Source organism: Morone saxatilis, unplaced genomic scaffold, assembly GCF_004916995.1.
Source record: "Morone saxatilis isolate NCDOM2014 unplaced genomic scaffold, NCSU_SB_2.0 Contig17, whole genome shotgun sequence".
NCBI classification, from domain to species: Eukaryota; Metazoa; Chordata; class Actinopteri; family Moronidae; genus Morone; species Morone saxatilis.
Window position 1 is genome coordinate 22,487,691 of NW_023339729.1, and position 20,393 is coordinate 22,508,083.

Genomic DNA, 20,393 nt, shown 5'->3' on the forward strand with positions numbered 1-20,393 from the left:
ACATTAGACTCAGATTTTAAAAGCTAACATAATTAACCAAAGCTGCTCTCTTGATGTATTGAATTACTATAATGTGCAGTGCATGGCAAGCACCACTAGAGTTCAGTCAAGTATGACACTGTACTAGCCGTTGATCATTGAAGGCCTTGTATGTAAAAGAAAAAAGATGAGCACCCAACACCTTGCTGATGTTTCTTTATACTCTTGTTTTTTTAACCCCTGATTAAATGGCCTGTCATGCTGTTTGTCCTGCAGGAAGATGCTTCCAACAAAACTATACTGGGTCTACTCCTGGAGGGCAGCTTACCGAAGAGTTTGTTCAACAATCCTCAGGTACTTATCTCACATTTATTTAAAGATCCCTTTTGCACTTGTTGCATATTTGATCATGATTTGCTTACAAACTACTTGTAACATCACGATCAAATGTTATTATTTTGTATGAATGAAATGTTAGAGCTTTAGAAGGGAGGGTATGAGATAGACTTTGAAGAAAAACATACACTCTTTTTAGTTTGTTTCTACTTTGTGAGTCTTTCTCACTGCTCTCCTCATTCCCACTCCTCTTAAGTTTTAGAGTAGCTGGCCTTCTGCTCAGACAGACAGCCTGGCTCGTCATCTGAGCACCTTCTGTTTTCTCCACAACCCCAGAGCAGGGTGAGATCTCTTGCCAGAATTTTAATTGCTTTCTCAAGAGATTCTATAATTGACGCATTGCTCCCAGTGCTCATGTGGCGCAATACACATGATGCAAGAGGTGGCTGCAGACAAGCTAACTGTGTCGTTATAATTATACAAACTTAAATGCGTTCTTTTGCATGCGTGTCCCAGCTGTGACCTTCGGCTCGTAATTCAAGATCAACACCTGTTCCACAGTTCTTTGCTAACAAAATCCAGAACTGGCCTTTGGTCAGCGTCGATGCTGCTCACAGATTAAATGAGCCTTACAGGAAGTTAGCAGTAGCCTTGGTTTCAAGGGATTAGGTTTGCTATTGCATCCTTGAGCTTCCGTGGCACTAAGCCAGGGGTTCTGTCTGCGGGTCGTCGCTGATTCACCCTCTGAGACACGCCCTGGTTTGCAGCGAGATTTGCACTCTCCCACTACTGATTTGTCAGCTTCAATCAAATGCTAGTCGCAGGGTGGGGTGGAGGGTGGGGGTTAGTAGTGGGTTACTGCCTGCTTGTTTCTGTCTGTCACAGCAGGGTAAATAACTCGCACTTTTCCAAAACAATTTGTTTTATTTACACTGTTGCTTTGACAACTTGTTCATTTGTAAAATGTATACATTCTTTGTGTCTTAACATTCAAATTGTCATTGTTTATTTGCTTTTTTTTTAATCTCAGTGTGTCTGTTCCTATTTACTGAATTTCTTATCTTTTAAATTACTCCTCATTGTTCTCATGCTTCTCCTTCTGCTTGGTGCGTGACTGGTATGCCTTTCCTGTCCAGTCCCAGGGGTCCTGCCTCCAGAGTGAAGAGCGCCTCAGTCTGCAGATTAATCTGTCGGCGCGTGGTGACCGGCCCGCTGACCTGGACAAGCTCAAGCCTTACGTCATTGAGCACATTTTGGTGCTGCTGGTGGCCTCCAGTGCTGGACAGGCTGCAGTAGGTGGGTTTGTTTGACCTATCTGAAGCTGTGAGAATGTGATAGTGTTGCACAGCATCACTTAAAGAGACCAAACAGCTTAATTCTGATTGTCCTTGTCCATGATGATTATACTACAGTGTGGAAAGGAAGAGAAACATCTAACTTCACACAAGTGTACATCTTCCGCCTCTGCTTAAATTACCTCAGCAAAAGTTTAAATGTTTAAAATCGTGTTTTTACATTTTGATTCTAGAGGTGGACTTAATGAAGCTTTACTCCAGAAATCTGTCTCTTCCTCAGCATGCAGGTTTCAGCAGGTTCTCTTAATGACATATAAAGAATGTAGGGCAGACTTTTACATATCAGAACATGTAGATTTGTATATCCATCAGGATCGCGTAACTGTGTAAATCTATCCATACGTTTACTATGGTATACTGATTGGACACTGGTTTTATTTGTCTGATTTTCTCTTCTACAGGGGAACCAAAAATAGGAGTTTATATGTTAAATTCTGGAGGCATGAAGCTCTATGTAAAGGTGAGGTGTTTTTCTTTGTTTTGCTATATCATGGGAATTATAGGTAGCAATTTAGAGGCTTTGACAAGATGATTTATCTCCCCAGGACATGCAGGTGTTATCAAAAGTGGAGGCCAGCCTGGAATTTAATCAGGTTCTTCTGAGACCAGAAGCAAAAAACTTCTCTGAAGTGGCTACACTTGCCTGCAGAGGTAAAAATTAATTTCAGTTCAGATCGTTTCTTCTCAATTCATATAATCTTGTGCAATTGCATTTGACCCAAATGTCTTGGAATATTTCATCAACATCAGTTTTGTCAACATCAGGTTCATTGCCTGGTCACGGAAGGAAATGTGCAAGTCATATCAGTTTAAAAATTATGGGAAATCAGACAACCTACGGCTTCCCTGGACTACATATCACACACAGGTAATGTTGAGATTTTTGTTGCCATTTCACATTTAAGTTGTGAGTTGTAGTTGTAGTTAGTGCAGGTACACATATTTATTGTCCCTGTTGTGATGAAGACAAGTCTAATACAGCAATTGTTGAAACACTAAATGCTTAGAACATTACATTAACACGTGATAGTGAATAACTGAGTATTGTGATGTCATTTTAATATGCAGACCTACCGAGAGGGATTTGTTCAGGCTGTTCCAGGTGAAACAAAGAGGTGCAGACCATGTGGACCTGTGGCTGACAAACTCCCTCCTCCTGCCCCTCACTGTGATGAATGCCAGCCTCTCACAGAAGCTGCAGGGAGTAATGAAGGTATGCACCACTGCCTCATGTAATGATAGTAAGCATATCTGATTACAGCAATCTTTTTCTTAGTTTATGCCAAGTGAATTCTGACATTGTCAAAGCACTCTACACCTAACCCTGTTATCAAAAGGTTCCCAAGTTCAGGCAGGATTTGACACTAATGTCTCTGCTGCCCCCTGTCTCTCAGGTGGTGAACTTCAGCAGTCCACTAACCGTTCCCCAAGGCTGCTGGCGTATCCTGTCCCTACAGCTGCTCAGCAGGGCCCTGCCTGTCAACCAGTTGTCCACCCTGAGCCTTCATACCAGCCTGGGCACAGCCCTGCACATTCCCCTTTACTTTAACTCTACTCCTTTCAAGGTACAATACCAGCTCTAGTGGCTAGTTAGTAGTGTGTTGGAGTTGGGGATCAATATATAGGATCAGATGTGGTAACAGATGTTTCTGTCAGCAGGGGGAAGTGGTGTTTGAAGGGGAACGAGCCTGTGGACGACCTTGCCCTCTCAGATTGTCTGAAACAGGTGAGACATGGCACCTCACAAAAAAAAGGGAAAAAAAGTTTTTTGTATGTATTGTTAATTTATCAATTGTTTTTCCTCTAATGTCCCATCAGGTCGTGCAGAGTGGCAGCGTTCCCTCCTCCCAGTCTTTTCCCCCTCATCTTGGGCCATAGACAGCAAACTGGCTGCTGAGCTCTGCTCTCGATGGCAGAGCCACAAAGACAAACTGCCTTGCAGGTCAGTCTTTAATGCAACACACAGATTTGTTTTTCATGCCATTGTGTGTCTTGCAATCCATCATTACACAACTTAACATCAATTAATCTCGTAAATAATTTTTTCTTCTCAGGTGGCCCAGACTCCCTGTAGAGACGTCCTTTCCTCTGGACTTTGGTGCTACACCTGTCAATGAAAGCAAGGTGGGCAACTCTTCATGGTTACTCTGTAAAAATGGTGTAGATATCATTTTTATTAAAGCTGGATTTACAATTTGTGACATTTGTCTACATACTGTTTTTATTTGTTTCAGATTAAGACATTTATGCTGAAGAATCCTTCCTCTTCAGTGATTTCTGTAGAGATTCGAATTCTCTCCCTGTACCCTGCTCCCCTGGATGCTCTGGACCTCCTAACCAAATGGTATGCTGTCAAGAGTATACGTTTGATAGTAAAGATAATCATTTAACTACAGTTGTTTTGTGCCTCAGCTGTTTGGAGCATTGTACAATGTTGCTCCAGAACTTTCCTCTGGTTGGTTTGTCGAACTTTTTTCTGTTTTGATTGACAGGTTTAATATCAGCCCTCTCTCTGTCAACATCAGCACTACAGAGTTTTCTCTAATGGCTTCTCCCCCAAAGGTAAATCCTGAGAACACTCCTGGGAAATAAAGCTGTGGCACTGTTTAATCTTTTAGTATTTACTCATTGCTTTTTGGCTTCCAACGTGTAATACTTAGCTAACTTTATTGATTCATTAAATACTTGGGACAAGACTGTCGTTGTTGTTGTGCTTCAGTCTGTGTTGCTTTCTCTCCAAACCATTTTTCCCTCCTCTTCCTGTGTGTTTGTGTACAGGCGGGTGAGAAAGTGGAGGACATAACAGGAGATGGTGTCCTACGTCTGCTGCTGCAGCCCTGGGAGGCCAGAGAAGTTGCTGTGGTCTTTACTCCCTCTGAGCACAAACCCACCACTACCATTCTCATCATCAGGTACTGATTCATATTAGTTTGTCTTTTCAATTTGTGTATTCACGCTCCGTAGTGGTGGAGACATTTTAAAGTTTGGAAGAGATGTTTCACAATAGTGGAAACCTTTTTCAGAGCAGACATGTTGTCATATTAGGAAATGCACAAGTGTTACGTTTAACATTTATAATGGTTATGTTCTGTTCAAGTGTCACAGTAAGCCTTTACAGTGAGCCAGCGTGCACAAAACCTGGACCCTGAAAGCAAAGCAGCTAAATGGAATTCATTAATTCATTAATTTCATTAGTTGCACCTGTGCTTTTCCCATTGTGACATATCAAAATGCAGTTGCTGAAAAAGGCCTATTGCCTACCAGTTTCCAGGCATCTGCTTTTCTGCTGAAGTGCATTGCCGTATATATATCACAGCAACTCTAAAAACGTGAAACATTATTTTTTTAACTGATTATTACTTTATGTTAAATATACATATTGATTTTGGTTTAGTATGGGGTAAAAATCTGAAAAGATAAAGAATAAAAATGTAATCATTAGGGACGTTTTATTGTGTGATTCTGAACAGGATCAGGAATTGGTAGTGAAGCATGTTGGTATCAAATATATTGAGGGCAATGTTAAACTGTCAAACATGGTGTTTCAGGAACAACCTGACTGTGTTTGACATGATGACGGTGCAGGGCCACGGGGCCAAAGAGCTGCTAAGAGTCGGAGGCAAATTGCCTGGCCCAGGAGCCTCTCTGCGCTTTAATGTTCCTCAATCAACTCTAATGGAGTGTCGTGATGGTGAGATTAATGTTTAAATGTTTACTGTTGAGTAATAAAAAAAGTTTAGTGGTCCATATTCACTTTTAAAAGAAAGATAAGGCAGTAAAACAAACAAATGACTTAACATTGCTACTTGTCACTTGTAGGCCTACGCACCAACAAGCCACTCTTCGCCATCAGAAAGAGTTTCAAGGTGGAGAATGCAGGAGAACTTCCTCTGACAGTCATGTCAATGAATATTAACGGATATAATTGTCAGGGATTTGGCTTTGAGGTCTTGCAGTGTCACCCCTTCAGCCTCGACCACAACACCTCCTCCGAGATCACCATCGCGTAAGTGGAATATGCTCTACTAGTTTATGTAGGATTTCTTTTTCACTGTTGTCACTTAAAATTTGAATAATTTTCTCATGTAACTTCTGCACTGCTGCATAGTAGTTAGTTAAAATCCACAAGGTTTTTTTTTTTTATCTGTGGTGTCCACATCGGTTTACTCATTTTCTATTTTCTACTTTCCCTCTTCCTCTTTTGCATCTTTGTGCAATATGGCCTCCCTATACCTTCCTCTTCCTTTTTATCTTCCTGTTCTGTCTCTCCTTCACTCTTTCTGTGTTCATGTGTTTGTCTCTCATTGTCTGTACCTGCCTGTGTCCTCAGGTTCACACCAGACTTCACCTCATCCTGGGTGATCCGGGACCTCACCCTGTTGACATCACGTGGCACCTCTTTCCCTTTCACCCTCAATGTGACGCTGCCCCACCACATGTTGCCTCTCTGCGCTCAGGTGGTTCCTGGCCCCAGCTGGGAGGAAACCTTCTGGGTGGTCACCCTCATCTTTACATGGTTAGTGCCTTTTAAGTCATGGTTAGATCATTAACGATCCCCTTCACAAGACATGTAGAAACAGTCTGTGTTGTTTTTTCCACCCAAAAAATTAAGTAAATGATTGGAAAAAAAGCTTTAAAAAAGTTTTTGAATATACAATAATGAAGATGCCACAGTCCTTAAGTTACACCTGGCATCCATTTTGATCATAACAGCTAGTTCACATGATGAGAGTCACAGCCAGACACAAACCACAAATCAGAGGAATATTTTATTATTATTATTATTAGCCTTGGACATTTTTATAAGAGAAAGATTATTCTTATCTTACTTGAACTAGTCACATTAGTAACTTTTTTTTGTTTTACATTGTCAGATTCTCTGTCATGACCTGTTGTATCTGTTTGTGTTTCAGCTTCTCCCTGTTTGGCGTGTGTCTAATGGCCTTCCATCAGGCCCAGTATATCCTGACTGAGTTCTCCACACCCAGCATCAGGAGCAACCACAACTCTGTCTTGTCCCGGGATAACTGCCCTGTCAATAATATCACACCCAACGGAGTGAAGTATGTCCCGTGCTTGTCAGAGACTGTTTACTATTTACATAAAGACAAATACTGTGCATTTTTTCTGGTATTAAAATGCTTTACTCATTACTTATTTTTGTGTCTTGTCTGTGCAGTAAAACAAAGGGCAGTTGTAAGAGCTATGTGGATACTTGTCACACCTCAGACAAAGGTAAGGGGCGTGGCTCTCCAGCCCTGGCCAACAGCCCCGCCCCTCGTCCCCAATCGTCAAAGAGAGGCTCCACAATCACCCCGTCCCAACCACAAAAGAAACACAAGGTTTCACTTTATTACACCAAATACAAGTCCAGCCTGTCTACCACAGCAGCTGGTGTTGTGACGATGGATGAAGAGCATGAAGACCTGACACCAGACTCTCCCCTCACCCCGGACCTCGATGTCTGCAACAACAACGAACCAGCTTTCATCAGTGAGCTGGATAAAAAGACATCCGCAGACTTTAAAGAAGACCCCCAGAGCACTATAGAAGATAGAGTGCCAGCAGAAGTTATGTTTCCCATGGAAATGCCTGCTGGTTTCCCAAATAATGTCACATTGAGTCCAGGACCTAGACCAGGCCTGTTAGTATGCAGTCCTGTAGAGAAGAGCTGCACTGAGCACTATGCAGAGAAGATCAATTCTGAGAAAAGGGAATGTTCTGAAATGGAGGTAAGGAAGGTGCTGAAATTTACTACTACTACTATTGATTCAGGCACTTTGCAAAGCATATAATCCAATGGCTTCCAATAATTAAAAAAAAAATCATAATGACTTCATTTGTTCTCTCTCTAGCTGAGAGAAGATGGGAAAGGCCAGAAAAAGAAAGCACAGAGTGCAGAGACTGGCCCCGCATCAGGAAATAATAAGGGAAAGAGGAGTCGCAGGAAGGCAGAAAATGTCTCCAGGTAGAACTCACTTTACCTGTATTTTCATCCATCAGTCAAGTTACATTTATTCTAATACTCCATAGTAAAATATGAGACTTGTCTTTGTTATGTAATATTTAAAAAGTGAACAAAGAGCTACATCAAACAGCAATAGACAGTGTTATAGAGCACCAAACAGTACGATAAGATGATTTATTATTGTTTCTTTCTTTACTGCCCTAGTGCTCCTGAGCACAATGTTGTTGTGATACCAGAGAGGGAGAAAGAACCCGATTGGAAAACAGGGGAGCGTAACATCAGTGGAACCCGCAACAGGAACCGCTGCTGCAACAGCTCCAAAACAGAAGCACCAAAGCCTGCACAGAGTGCCGAGAGCTCCCTCAAACAGAACGGTGTGTGTCACAGCTCTCTGCAGCTTTACCAACTAAACAACCAAACACTTGATTTTAATCTCACTGGCCTTGTTGACTCTCAGTAGGTGTGTGTCCTGCTCGTACTCGACGGAAGTGTGCTACCGATCGGCGTGGCGGTGGAGTGTGCGAGTCGGGCTCGGACTCCGGCAGCTCGTCGGGCAGCGTGAGGGCCAGCAGAGGGAGCTGGGGCAGCTGGAGCAGCGCCAGCAGCATGGAGGGAGACAAAGACCCCAATGCCCGAACACACGCCTGCACTACCTCATCTAGAAAAAGTAAAGGACACGTGTGCACTACCTTATCTAGGAAAACCAGAACTATTAATAAACTATTACAGACTGCAGCTGGTACTATCACAGATGAGACGGGTGAATCACATTATTCTGACATTTTACAAACTGATTTTTTATGGTCGGTTTTTACAGGGGACTCCATGCAGTACGGCGTCTACCCAGTAGAGCGAGACTGCTACCAGACGATGAATACAAACTACAAGGCTCACAGGTACCTTAGCAAACACACACAGAGACACTCTCAGAAACTTTGATTATGTTGTATCACTGCATTGATACAGAATCTTATCCCTCTGCATTGCAGTGCATCCTCAAAGAAAAATTGTAAATAAAAATGTAACCAATGAATAAAAAACACTCCACATAACACTACAACGTATCCACATGGAAAGGCCACAACATACAGGTGTGTGTTTATCCATTAAATGTTAAACCTGTCTTTTCTCTGTTTAGCATGAACAACTTGTACCGTAAAGACCAGTGCCAAAGCCCAGATCCCACAGCGTCCAGCTTTACCCCGAGTTTTGCTGCCGTTGCTGCAGGAGTGGACAGGAACATGGGTAAAGACATTCATGCTATAATAATTCATACATAAATAATACATACTTACTGGGTTTTTCTTTTTAAATAAAAGCAGAGTCTGAAATTGACACCCATCATCAACCAGGCTTGTGCATTACTTCTTATTTCTAATGGAAAGTTATTTGTGTGTTCCCCCAGACCTGACAGGTCAGTATTTACCCGAAGAGACGTGGTCAGCTCCATCCATCCCGCTCACCAATGAGTTCAGATACAACACCTCCGAAGCTCTGCCCTACATACCTCAGCCAGCAACCCCTGCATCATACAACGGGTACGAGTCTGAATGCACATTTGTTAAAACTCTACAAGTAAAGCTTTTTGCATTTTATATATCACGGAGGAGAATTAGTCCAAAAAAGACATACAAATTGTTGCTCATCTAAAACCTCCATTACCCTTTATGAGGATTTACCCGTCTGTATAAACAGCATCTCGAACTGCTTAAATAACTTATTATAGATCTCTCCTGGCATGGTAACTGATACTGGTTCACAGTTTGAATAATTACCTTCCCAGTGCTGCAGTAATGTTTTTTTTTATCTGTTCCTGTAAAAACCGTTGAATCAAATGTTTCTTTGTTTCCTACAGGTTTACTTGGAGTAGTGCCAACAGCCAGTGCAACAGTCCTTTCACCTACTGTGAGGAAAGCAACTACATAGGTACAAGCTCATGACATGCAGTTTTCGTATACCTTAATTCAGTCATACATTCATATTATACTCTACTCTTGAGCAGCAATGAGTTAAATCACTTTAAACTCTTTCTGGAACAAGCATTGATTTCCTTAAAGTTTCTCTGGATTCAAGTTAAGCATTTGTTTTTTCTAATCATCTCGTAGGTAATGGAACATTTCCGAGTGGTTTTCCAAGTCAGGAGGCCCAGAATGCGCACAGCAGCCAGACCAGCTGGAGTGAGGAACAGCCTCAGGAATCGCCCACAACCTGGGACACAGCAGCCTGTGTAGGCAGCAAGGTAATGAGTGACAATACTATATATCAGGGGGAGATTATTTTCTTGTTTAGTCATTTTCTTTGTATGAGATGTTAGAAAAGACGGCTGTTATAATTTCCTACAGGTATCTTCAAATGTCGCTTTGTCCAAAATCCAAAGATATTTAGTTTACTCAGACTGCAATCTCACCCTACAAAAATATAAGCTTTTTCTGTTTTGAGGGGTTTTTTTACGTTTAGTTTGTTATCATCATGTACGGCCCAAAAAAACTTAAAATCCTCCCATTTAAGAAGCTGCAACCAGCAAATGTTTGCTGGCAATGCATTTTTGAATAACATATGGCTAAATCAATGAACTCAATAATAATAATAATAAAATAAATTGCTGCACCTCTGCTTTGTTATGATACAAGTAAAATGACTTGAGTGGAGTGAAATGAACAGTGTTTCTACCAGCAAGGCCAACACACCCAACAACTATACAGCATACTAATCCCCAGCATACTATCTCACATTATCATAATTAATGCCAGTAAACATAATTCATTTTAATAATTTGATATTGTTATATTTTACTAGTAATGCCAGAATTCAGGCACATCAATCAACCACAAGTTAACAAGTTTCCCAAGCGATGCACATTTGCAATTAAATATAGAATCACAGCATGCATGGGGAAGTTGTGTAACCTGGAAAAAACGCACATTTCTGCAAAATTACAGTAAAAATATGCTATAAAAGGAGGAACGTGGTGTAAAATAACAATAACTGGGGGAAAGGGTGTGGCATTATAGTTCTGCTGCCTGAAACCTGCTATTAGCACCAAGATCCTTATCAACCTGCTACCTCGCTGTGTCCACCAAAAGCACCCAGATTTGGTATAAAACTGGATTTTTTTCCTTTGCTGTTGCAGTGCATTGCAGAGACTAAAGACACTCGTTGCTTCTCTGTTGTGACTCATGTAGCATTTAGAGGAAGTTATCAGCTCTTGTACGTCATCATTCTGTTCTCTGCATCTGAGCAATAATGAGGAACAAGAGTGTCTGGCTTAATAGACTTGGTCTTACTGAAAGTGGGTCTTTATAAACTTCTCGTTTGTTTGCTGCTTCTCCTTTTTGCACAGCTGTACAGTGTTGGGTGCAGAAAAGGTATTGCTTAGATGGTTTTATCAGCCAATATCGGTTTATCAAATATGCAGTATACCAGTGTCTTTGGGTATTTTAGTTCACATGCAAAAAGAACATAAATGTCCTATAAGCTGTAAATGTACCTTTTATATATTTTTTTCTACTTTTTAGTTTGATGTTTTATAATAATTACATGTAGTATAATAAATAAAAGAATGTTGCATCTACTTGTAGTCTTGACAACAGAAAACTATTCTTGCATGGTCGAGTTCAGTTACTGTACGCAAGTCACAGGCAATAAGTCAAGGCTTTAATGGGTTTTTTATTCTAAGAATTATTTTTGGACACACTTTTGGTAGGGAGAGAGAGCGGTATGGCATGCAACAAAGCTCCCCAGCTGGGATCAAACAGGGACTTTGACGTTATAATGGCATTCATCTTCACCACACCAGAAGAGATCAGCTTTTTTTTGCTGAGGATGGGGAGAAACCTTGCTTTCTTCACTAGAGCTGGTGGGGCATTTTATTTTAGCTGAAAACAAGATTAAAAAACTGAGAAATGACAGCCAGGTAGTCTCTGCAGGGAACCGGCAACCAAATCGCTGACGGTAGCAGAGCATAGTGGTTACACACATGCACACACACTAGTTGGAAAGTGTAACATTGGGATACAACTTTTTTAGACAGCAACACAATCCAGCTACAGTAGCTCAGCAAATAAAAGTAGCTTAACCTCTAATACTATCTCTCTCTCTATCCTCCACAGCCATACTTCTCGGGTACCCGCAGCCTCTCCCCCATGTCCAGTCTGTTTGGATCCATCTGGACGCCACAGAGCCACTTCCAACCTGAGCGATCAGCCCCAATGTCCCCCGTGTCCCCCATCACCCCGCCTCATTCTCCCTTCACCCGGGAGCCAGAGGTGAGGTGCGCGCCCATCCAGTACTCCAGCTTCAACCCCTTCGGCCCGCACATGAACCTGGACATATGGAACTCTTCCTCCAACCGCAGCTCCAACTCACAACTGTCCAACGACTCCGGCTACTGTGGAGATGTTTAAAAATAAGATTTAAAAAAAAAAAAACAGAACGGCAGACCTTAATAATTGCAAACATATAAAACATTGATATGTAAAAGAAAGGAAATAAAAATGAATGTTCTTTTATCAGTAATGGGGAAAATGTGAATATTCCTTTTCTTTTATGTTCCCATTTTCAAATGTTAAATGTTGTGAAAGGTTAAGCATTTGTTGTATATTTTTCTAGATGTTTTGCAGTTTTGATCATAGAAAATAAAAAAAGGTTTTGTACTTGAACAACATATGACTCTTTATTTAATTACACAATGTAGAATTTAACTTGTGTCTGTCTTTATCTATTTTAGGAAGATACTGATTTGTCGTCCAAACGGCGGCACATTTGCCCTGTTGACTGACATTGGTCTATTGGAATTGGTTTATCTGTTGTGTCGCATCAATTTTGTGCTGGCAAAATGTTGTTGGTTATTTCCAACTCTGATATTGGAGAAATAATCACCTCCTGTTTTCCAGCACGGGCACAAACTGCATGCAAATTCCGATGTGCTCTATGCAGCAGCAGCAACAGTGAGCGGCTGTTCAGCTCTGCACCTCACATATCGGATGAGAGGAAAAATAGACTGAGCTGCAACTAGGCAGAGATGCTTATCTTTCTTTCCCCGTCACAAGTAGGTGAATAAATAACAGCAACCTCAGCAAAATTGTTATTTTAAACATTGTATTGGCCCTGAATTTCACAATCGGTGCATCTATTTATAGGAAGTAGAAGAAACTTGTATGTCTACACATATGAGCCCGAAATATAACAGTGCACACACAGAGCAACTCACCAGTTCCCAAGCCAAGTCCCTACAGACTGAGCCACTGACGCCCCAAAGAAAGAAGACTGCTCCAAATCTGGTGCTGAGAGATTCTGATGTATACTTCTATGTTGGATCAAGCTCTTAAAAACTCTGGCTCGAAAATATTCACAAAACATAGTGTAGCTCAAAAATGTCCAGAGAGGGTTTGGGTTTAAACATCCACAAGAATTTAATAAGAGATTAGGGTTGGACATTTGTATTGATCCCAGGATTTATCTTCAGGGGAATATCAATAGACAATTTCTGAGTATTTGTTCTCCAGATGCCTTTTCATAAGTACTTGTGAAAATACTATCTCTTTTTTCTGAGCAGACTGACAGGTCGGTTGTTGGGGAAAAACCAAAGAAAGTAGTGCTTTCCCCAATCAGATAAAACTTCTTACAGCTTTAGTATTTCAATAATATTATAGTAAAAACTTTATTTATGTATTACCTTTCAAAATGAAGTTACAGGGTGCTTTACAATAAATAAAAGGATATAAAATCCAAAATATAAAACAGGATAAAATTATTTAAATAATTACAACAAACCACCATCCATCAGTTGTCTATACCCACTTTCCCTGTGCAGGGTTAAGGAGGGCTGCAGCTTCTTCCAGCTCTGATTGGACAAGAGGTACTCTGGACAGGTCACAGGTCGTTCTCAGAGCTAAAACCTGCAGACGAATTCACACCTACAGGCAGTTCAGAGTCTCAGTGATGCATGCAGGTTGATAAGTGAGCCTGGTTGTGTCTCAGGAACACTCACATTAATGTTTTTATTTTCGTCATGTAGCAACCTGACAGTAAAAATGCATTGCTACTGAAGTGTGAAACCAAACAAACCAACAACCGAGATAATCCCCAAGTTCTGCCAGGAAACAGTCATTTAGTGTGACACAGGAGGAAATAATTTACAAACTAGAGAAGTGATGTGTAAGATGAATGAATCATCGTCATTCCGTAACTGTGCCGAAGAAGGACAAGACTTCAGCTGAAGGATACAGAGACTCATCAAGGTATTTAAATGTATTCATTACTTTAATTTCACTCTCCTGTCATGCTTCATGGAGTGTGGAGTGTACTGCTGGAGTAATCACAGATCTTTTTATGTGTTTAATTAGGTAATTAACTGTCTTTACAAATCTATTATAAATCAATTCATTTCATTTGTTTAAATTATGCATTTAAACACATTTGTGAAAAGCCCTTTTAACATAATTTTGCAATCCCATTTTAAACATTAATTAATCGTTTACATACAGAGGGATTAAGTAAAAATTAAATAGCATTAAGTGTTAACATGCAAATTTAAATAATGCATAATTGCTTTTTAAAATGTATTAATTGATTTTATACCATGGCTACAGAGAATACCCAATTCTGATTGGCTGGCAGGTGTGAATTATTTTCTTGTAATTTAACAGCAAACTGGACACCTGTGGTGCAGGTGTTTGCCATTTTAATGTTGCCATTAATGCGGCAGTATTAAACTAACTTTATTCAATTTAACTTTAAACTTAACTTAATTCAATTTCTGCATGAGTCTGGCTATACAGAACAAGTGGACCACATAACATGCCCGGTATTATCCCTTAAACACAGAAAAAGAACAGAAACTGAATGATGAGCCTTTCAGTGCAAAACTGACTTGTCTTGATGTTTGGAAGACGTGCAATAATGCAAAAAAATTTAACAATAATCAACAACAACATGATTTGAAAATGAAAAGAGTAGAAAGTACAGATATTTATGTACAAATGTAGGCTAAAAGTAAAAGTTTGTCAGAAAAATATACTCTTAAAGTACAGATACTTAACTTAAGTACAGAAACAAAGTATTTGTACTTACGTTACTTTTCTTTTCTGCTTCTGACAATTCTGCTGATGATGAATTGAGCTGTATTTCCCAAAATGACAAAATCTCTGGTAAAATTACCTGAAATACTTTTGGGAAGGAAGTCATATTTATTAAATATTTAATTTTATCTCAGTTGACGTAGGGGTAGTTTTATAAATTGAATCATGTGTATTTCAACTTATTAGCCAACAACCAACAACTGTATTTTTTATTTTTAGATTGCTTTGCAGTTTGCAACAAAAAGCCTGATCATTGGGGTTTTCTTTTGTGTTTTATAGGGGCTCAAGATGACGATCCTGGCATTTCTCACGTTTGTCCTTCTGCTAATGCAGCACAGCGTCTCACTCACCAGACCACAGTGTCACGGCTGTGAACAAACATCCTGTAACTGCTCGAGACAAAACCTGAGGAAAGTCCCAGCAGCCCCTTCAGAGCTCATCACTGACCTCGATCTCTCATTCAACAGACTGAAGACAGTAATGAAAAATGATTTTGTTTCATATGCTAGTTTACAGTCTTTGATCATGAACAACAACAAAATCAAAACAATCCAAGAGCAAGCATTTGACCCGCTGACTAATTTGGTGAAATTGGACTTGTCCTTTAACAGTCTGGATATGTTGTCTCCTGAATGGTTTCAGAGCCTTTTGTCTCTTCAGCACTTGAATCTTTTGGGGAACAAATATAACATGTTGGGTCAAGGAAATCTCTTCCATCCACTGAAGAGATTAAAGACCCTCTATTTTGGAGGAGATAACCTTCAGTATATCAGAAAGAGTGACTTCTCTGGCCTCGGTGGTCTTGAAGAGGTTATTTTTGATGGACAGAAACTGCAGGCCTATGCAAAAGGCAGTTTGAGACAGATTGGGCCGATTAAATATGTAACACTTGGTCTGAAAGATCCGTTTCAGAGAAATGAAGCGCTCGTGGAAGCTATACTGTCAGATGTTGTTCAGCCGAATACAACCCTGACATTCATTGACACATCTTTCATCACACAGACTCAAATGTCCCCATTTAGATTGGTCAATGGTGGAGGAACAGCAAATGTTATTTTTAAAAATGTTATCATTTCAGTTGAAGCTGGTCTGGCACTTTTGAATATGCTGTCAGGCTCGAATGTAACTATGTTGAGGCTTGAAAATACCAAAGTCTTGATTAATTTACCTTACAGGCCAAATTTCCCGACCATGGAGCATTTGGAGGAGCTTTTCATCAAAAATGCCGATATCCCTCGGTTCTATAGTTTTCCAGCCTTCTTTTTCCTCGAACCTATGCTGAAGGTGGTACGGAGGGTGTCTATGCTAAACAGCACGTTGTTCGCCATTCCGTGTCAGTTCGCTGTCAAGTTCTCAAACCTGGAGTACATGGACATCAGTGACAACCTTTTTAGTGATCTAGCCCTCAGCGAAATGATGTGCGATGGCAAAGGTGGTCTTTGGAACCTGCAAACGCTCAACGTCAGCAGGAATCACCTGCAGTCGATCAACAGCCAGCTCTTCACCAAACTAGATAAGCTCGAAAACATTGACATGAGTGGAAATGCATTCCATAGTATGCATGAGACGTGTTACTGGCCTCCGAGTCTCCGATTTCTAAACCTTTCATCAACACATTTAGGGAAAGTGACCACTTGTTTGCCAGTGAGTTTACACATCCTCGATGTATCAGACAATGCATTGACCGAGTTCAACATCGACCTGCCTTTTCTCACAGAGTTATACATCTCTGGCAACAGGCTCAGCGTTCTACCAGATGGCCGTTTATACCGTCGTCTCACGTTTCTCTTCATTCAAAACAACAACTTACAGACGTTCAGCAGGAATAGTCTAAATGATTACTATCATCTGCAGAGTCTAGAGGCTGGTACTAACACCTATGTCTGTTCATGTGACTTCATAGCGTTCATGACAAGTGACCTGAAGCATCATCAAGTCACAATTGGAGATGAGTTGAAGTCGTACATCTGTGACTCCCCTGACGCCATGAGAGGAAAGAGAGTGGCAGAGGCGAGGTTGTCGGTGTTTGAGTGCCACACAGCTTTAGCCTTTAGTTTACTCTTATTAGGCATCCTGGCAGTTTTTCTGCTCGTTGCAGGTTTGTGTCACAAATTCAGTGTTCTGTGGTATATGAAGATGACATGGGCCTGGCTGAGAGCTAAGAGGAAGCCAAAGTTAAAAATGGGAGAGCTCGAGTATGACGCCTTTGTGTCCTTCAGTGAAATGGACTCTGCTTGGGTGGAAATGCATCTGATCCCGGAGCTCGAGCAGGCCGAGCCTCCTCTCCGGCTCTGCATCCACAAGAGAGACTTTATTCCTGGAGGCTGGATCTTGGACAACATCATGGACGCCATAGAGAAGAGTCACAGAACTCTGTTTGTGCTCTCTCAGCATTTTGTCAGCAGCGAATGGTGCAAGTACGAGCTGGATTACACCCATTTTAGACTATTTGATCATAATGATGACACAGTCGTGTTGATTCTGTTGGAGCCCATTGACAAAGACACCATCCCCAAAAAGTTCTGTAAGCTGCGGAGAGTCATGAACTCCAGGACGTACCTGGAGTGGCCTGATGATGACGAGCAGATCCCTAGGTTCTGGCAGAGCTTGAGAGCAGCTATTAAAACACCTGCAACTGATGATGGACACTTTGAAATGGACACTGTTGATTTATAATTACTATAATTACCGGACCAACCTTGTCACCTAAAAAATTACATTTCTTTACCAAACACTTTTTGTGCCAGTTATGGTTTGTGAGTAAATATAAATGCCCATTGGATTATGTTCAATGGCAAGGATGAACAAAGAAGGGGAGAACAGACAAGTTATAACTAAAAATACATTTATTTAACAAAACTAAAAAAGAAAAGTAGCTAAAGACAAACTAAATTCAACCAAACCAAACAGGGTGGAAGCCATGGAAAGAGTCTTGCCACCAGACCAGGTGAACTGAATCTTGCTGATAACCCGACTCCACCCACCAGGCTGTTGGAGGGTCGTCACAGTATGAAACATCACATTTATTATTTTATTTGTGTGGTGGGTTTACAAAGGTAATGTCCTTAGTCCATCTTTCTGTTTCACTGGGAGGCTTTACAGCTGCACAAGCCCTTACACACTGTGACTGTGAGGCCAGTTTATGTGTCAAAATTACTCAGTAAAAACATATTTTTAAAAAGTGAATTAATGTCAGTGTAAGTACATGTAGTGTGAAAGTATTTACTGTAACACAGGGTAGGTAAAGAGAGTTTCACATTCTTCTGTAAACTAGATTTATTCTATAAGTATGAGTTAACCATCATGTCAGAGGAACTGATAATCAATAATCCCATATGAAACAATATTTGTATAAAATACTAAATTTAGTACAAACTGCTGAATTACTGCTCTAGAACAGCCTCCTAATCTGCAACCTCTAAAAAAGGGTCGCCCAAAACTTTTTCCATTTTAGGGCCAAAACTGAAAGTTGCCCAAAAGCAAACACCTATTGTGCTATATTGTTAAGTGTACTAAATTCCCTTAATTGACAGACTTCCTGTACAAAGTTTTACATTTATTTTGTCATTTTTTTTGCCATAAACATCTAGCCGGTCTAATCAAACCTTTAACCTGCAGGCCCCACTTTGGGTAGCCCTGCTCTAAATAAACTAACATTATTAATAATTTCAAGAAGCTGGTTTCTGAAACATCAATTTAACCACCGTAGCTGGAATAATTTTGTGTATATAAATTATTATGATGAATTTCACATATAAGACAACTCCGTGTGTGTGTGTGTGTGTGTCCATGTGCTTGTGTGCCTAAAAGCGTGTGTAATTCATTGTCAGGCTCTTGAGAGCTGACATATTGTCGCTATTGATCTTTAGTCCTAAAATCAACACAGAAGCCTGGATACTGATGACAGGCAGGCCAGGGGAGTCAGGGTGTCCTGATAACACACACACACTAACACACAAACACATTAATGCTCAACATGCACATATAAACAGAAGCACATGCACATATTTACAGAGTTGCAGATGTCTGTAAAGGTCAGTAAAATCTGGTGAAGTGCAGGATTTAATCAGCGAGACTCAAATCATTGCTTTCATGATTGACACACGTTAAATACACACAAAGGCACCGATGCCTGATGTTGTATAGTAACACACTATGAGCTGGCATTAGTTTATTCTGTGTTATCTAAAGTAACATCACACTTCATTTTAATTGTAATAAACATTTTTAAATATTCTCATTTGATGAAATGATGTCGCTGTACATAATGTTAACATGGTGTTTTATTTTTAAATAATTCAGAATAATAATTCTAATTAACCGTTCATGCTTTCTCAAGCTTTAGAGAAGAACTTGGAGATACAAAATATAGTAAAACCTATTTTACAAATTACATTTTTTTATTAATGTCTTGGGAAGTTTATTTTGTAAGAAGTTTGATAATCATTTAAGAAAAAAATGCTTATTTTGAGACAGTACATTTTGGTAAGGAATAATAAATGATATAGTAGTTTTAGAAAACAGAAGAGCAACAACAAACTGACAGAAATTGGAATTTTACATTTGCTTGTAATTTACACTCAGATAATTTTACATGTTCAGCTAACCTGCTGTATAAATAAAAAAACTTGTTGTCAAAAATGTCAATAAATTGAAAATGTTAATTGTCTCCACTAGTTAGTCCTTTGACTTTGAAAAGCACCTAACAAATTACAGTTATATACATACATTTCTTTTTTTAGGGAAGCATTACAAAGCTGTCCTACATTGTCAACAAAAGGTTGTTTTTTGTTTTGTTTTGTTTCAGGGCAAAAGGGAAAATGACGGGATGGATTATGCAGGAATATTCATTAGGACAAATATTGTCTGTGTTGCTACAACCTGATAAATCTTATTCCTCTGTGTCACAGAGTTTCATTATTGGCCAAAAATATAAAAAAGTGGTGTTTTCAGTTATGTGGAAGTGAGGGTCACTAATACATAACCAACACCCATTATTTTAATCATAAATAAGGCATTTTCAATATAATTAGTATTATTTCTCTCTGTATTGACAGCTTGCTTTCTATTTGATTTACACTCACAAAAACCGACGCATCCTCCCACTAGTGGAGTGTTACATATAATTGGATGCTATGCAATCTACGTCAGACAATTTTTGCAAATGAGCCGCTGTGTGTGTGAAAGTGTTGGACCACTGAATAAACCATGCAGTCACCCGTTATAACCCGCTATTATTTATTTTTGTTATTTTAGAGAACCCTGCAAACTTTCAAACCCTGATTAAAAATGATTAAATGAGCCACACACTGGCACTGACTGACATGTTCCTTCATTACAAGGAACATGGGCCCTGTAATTTATTCTGAGGTAATCCCACATTCAGCAGCGAATGTGTATTCATCAACAGCTAAAAGTAGTCCTCAACAAATGCACTGTGCAGCCCTGTTTGAGTAACATTTGCTAAAAACTACAGTGCCCAGCTGTTTTAGGACATGACTGAGCATTTTTTTAATGAAATAATATATTTGTGACCTGTTTTTAAGATTTTTCAGTCAGATGTAATTGGCTTGGGGCTGAGGAGTACAGATAGGATGGGTGGGGTAGTTGAAAATATCAAGAGATGGATTAACACATTTTTTGTCTTTTTATGAGATTCATCAATAATAAGAAAAA

The 20,393-nt window shown here is 39.9% G+C and overlaps 2 protein-coding genes across 6 annotated transcripts in view; both read left to right on the forward strand.

Annotated features, from left to right (window-relative positions):
- The window catches only part of tmem131l (transmembrane 131 like), a 29,953-nt gene extending 17,660 nt beyond the window's left edge, over positions 1 to 12,293 (forward strand). Inside the window, exons 8-34 of one of the 5 annotated variants that reach the window (XM_035660185.1) lie at positions 256 to 333; positions 1,452 to 1,611; positions 2,072 to 2,130; positions 2,216 to 2,321; positions 2,436 to 2,538; positions 2,739 to 2,883; positions 3,065 to 3,235; positions 3,327 to 3,396; positions 3,489 to 3,612; positions 3,725 to 3,794; positions 3,905 to 4,014; positions 4,163 to 4,232; positions 4,449 to 4,582; positions 5,219 to 5,361; positions 5,490 to 5,676; positions 6,001 to 6,186; positions 6,584 to 6,733; positions 6,850 to 7,411; positions 7,526 to 7,638; positions 7,843 to 8,012; positions 8,096 to 8,305; positions 8,456 to 8,534; positions 8,777 to 8,883; positions 9,044 to 9,176; positions 9,494 to 9,564; positions 9,744 to 9,877; positions 11,748 to 12,293. In XM_035660185.1, coding sequence (XP_035516078.1) covers positions 256 to 333; positions 1,452 to 1,611; positions 2,072 to 2,130; positions 2,216 to 2,321; positions 2,436 to 2,538; positions 2,739 to 2,883; positions 3,065 to 3,235; positions 3,327 to 3,396; positions 3,489 to 3,612; positions 3,725 to 3,794; positions 3,905 to 4,014; positions 4,163 to 4,232; positions 4,449 to 4,582; positions 5,219 to 5,361; positions 5,490 to 5,676; positions 6,001 to 6,186; positions 6,584 to 6,733; positions 6,850 to 7,411; positions 7,526 to 7,638; positions 7,843 to 8,012; positions 8,096 to 8,305; positions 8,456 to 8,534; positions 8,777 to 8,883; positions 9,044 to 9,176; positions 9,494 to 9,564; positions 9,744 to 9,877; positions 11,748 to 12,041 — 3,939 coding nt within the window. In that variant the 3' untranslated portion in view covers positions 12,042 to 12,293. The remainder of the gene's footprint in view (positions 1 to 255; positions 334 to 1,451; positions 1,612 to 2,071; positions 2,131 to 2,215; positions 2,322 to 2,435; positions 2,539 to 2,738; positions 2,884 to 3,064; positions 3,236 to 3,326; positions 3,397 to 3,488; positions 3,613 to 3,724; positions 3,795 to 3,904; positions 4,015 to 4,162; positions 4,233 to 4,448; positions 4,583 to 5,218; positions 5,362 to 5,489; positions 5,677 to 6,000; positions 6,187 to 6,583; positions 6,734 to 6,849; positions 7,412 to 7,525; positions 7,639 to 7,842; positions 8,013 to 8,095; positions 8,306 to 8,455; positions 8,535 to 8,776; positions 8,884 to 9,043; positions 9,177 to 9,493; positions 9,565 to 9,743; positions 9,878 to 11,747) is intronic. The other 4 variants (XM_035660186.1, XM_035660188.1, XM_035660187.1 and 1 more) reach the window with 4 other exon arrangements.
- A 2,712-nt stretch (positions 12,294 to 15,005) lies between these two features.
- LOC118327237 (toll-like receptor 2) lies at positions 15,006 to 17,393 on the forward strand. The gene has a single exon (XM_035660527.1). The coding sequence runs from the start codon at positions 15,006 to 15,008 to the stop codon at positions 17,391 to 17,393; it is 2,388 nt and encodes a 795-aa protein (XP_035516420.1).
- The last annotated feature ends 3,000 nt before the right edge of the window (positions 17,394 to 20,393 follow it).

Excerpts from the sequence above, each read along its gene's own strand:
- LOC118327237 (XM_035660527.1), top strand. The coding sequence starts at position 15,006 with ATGACGATCCTGGCATTTCTCACGTTTGTCCTTCTGCTAATGCAGCAC.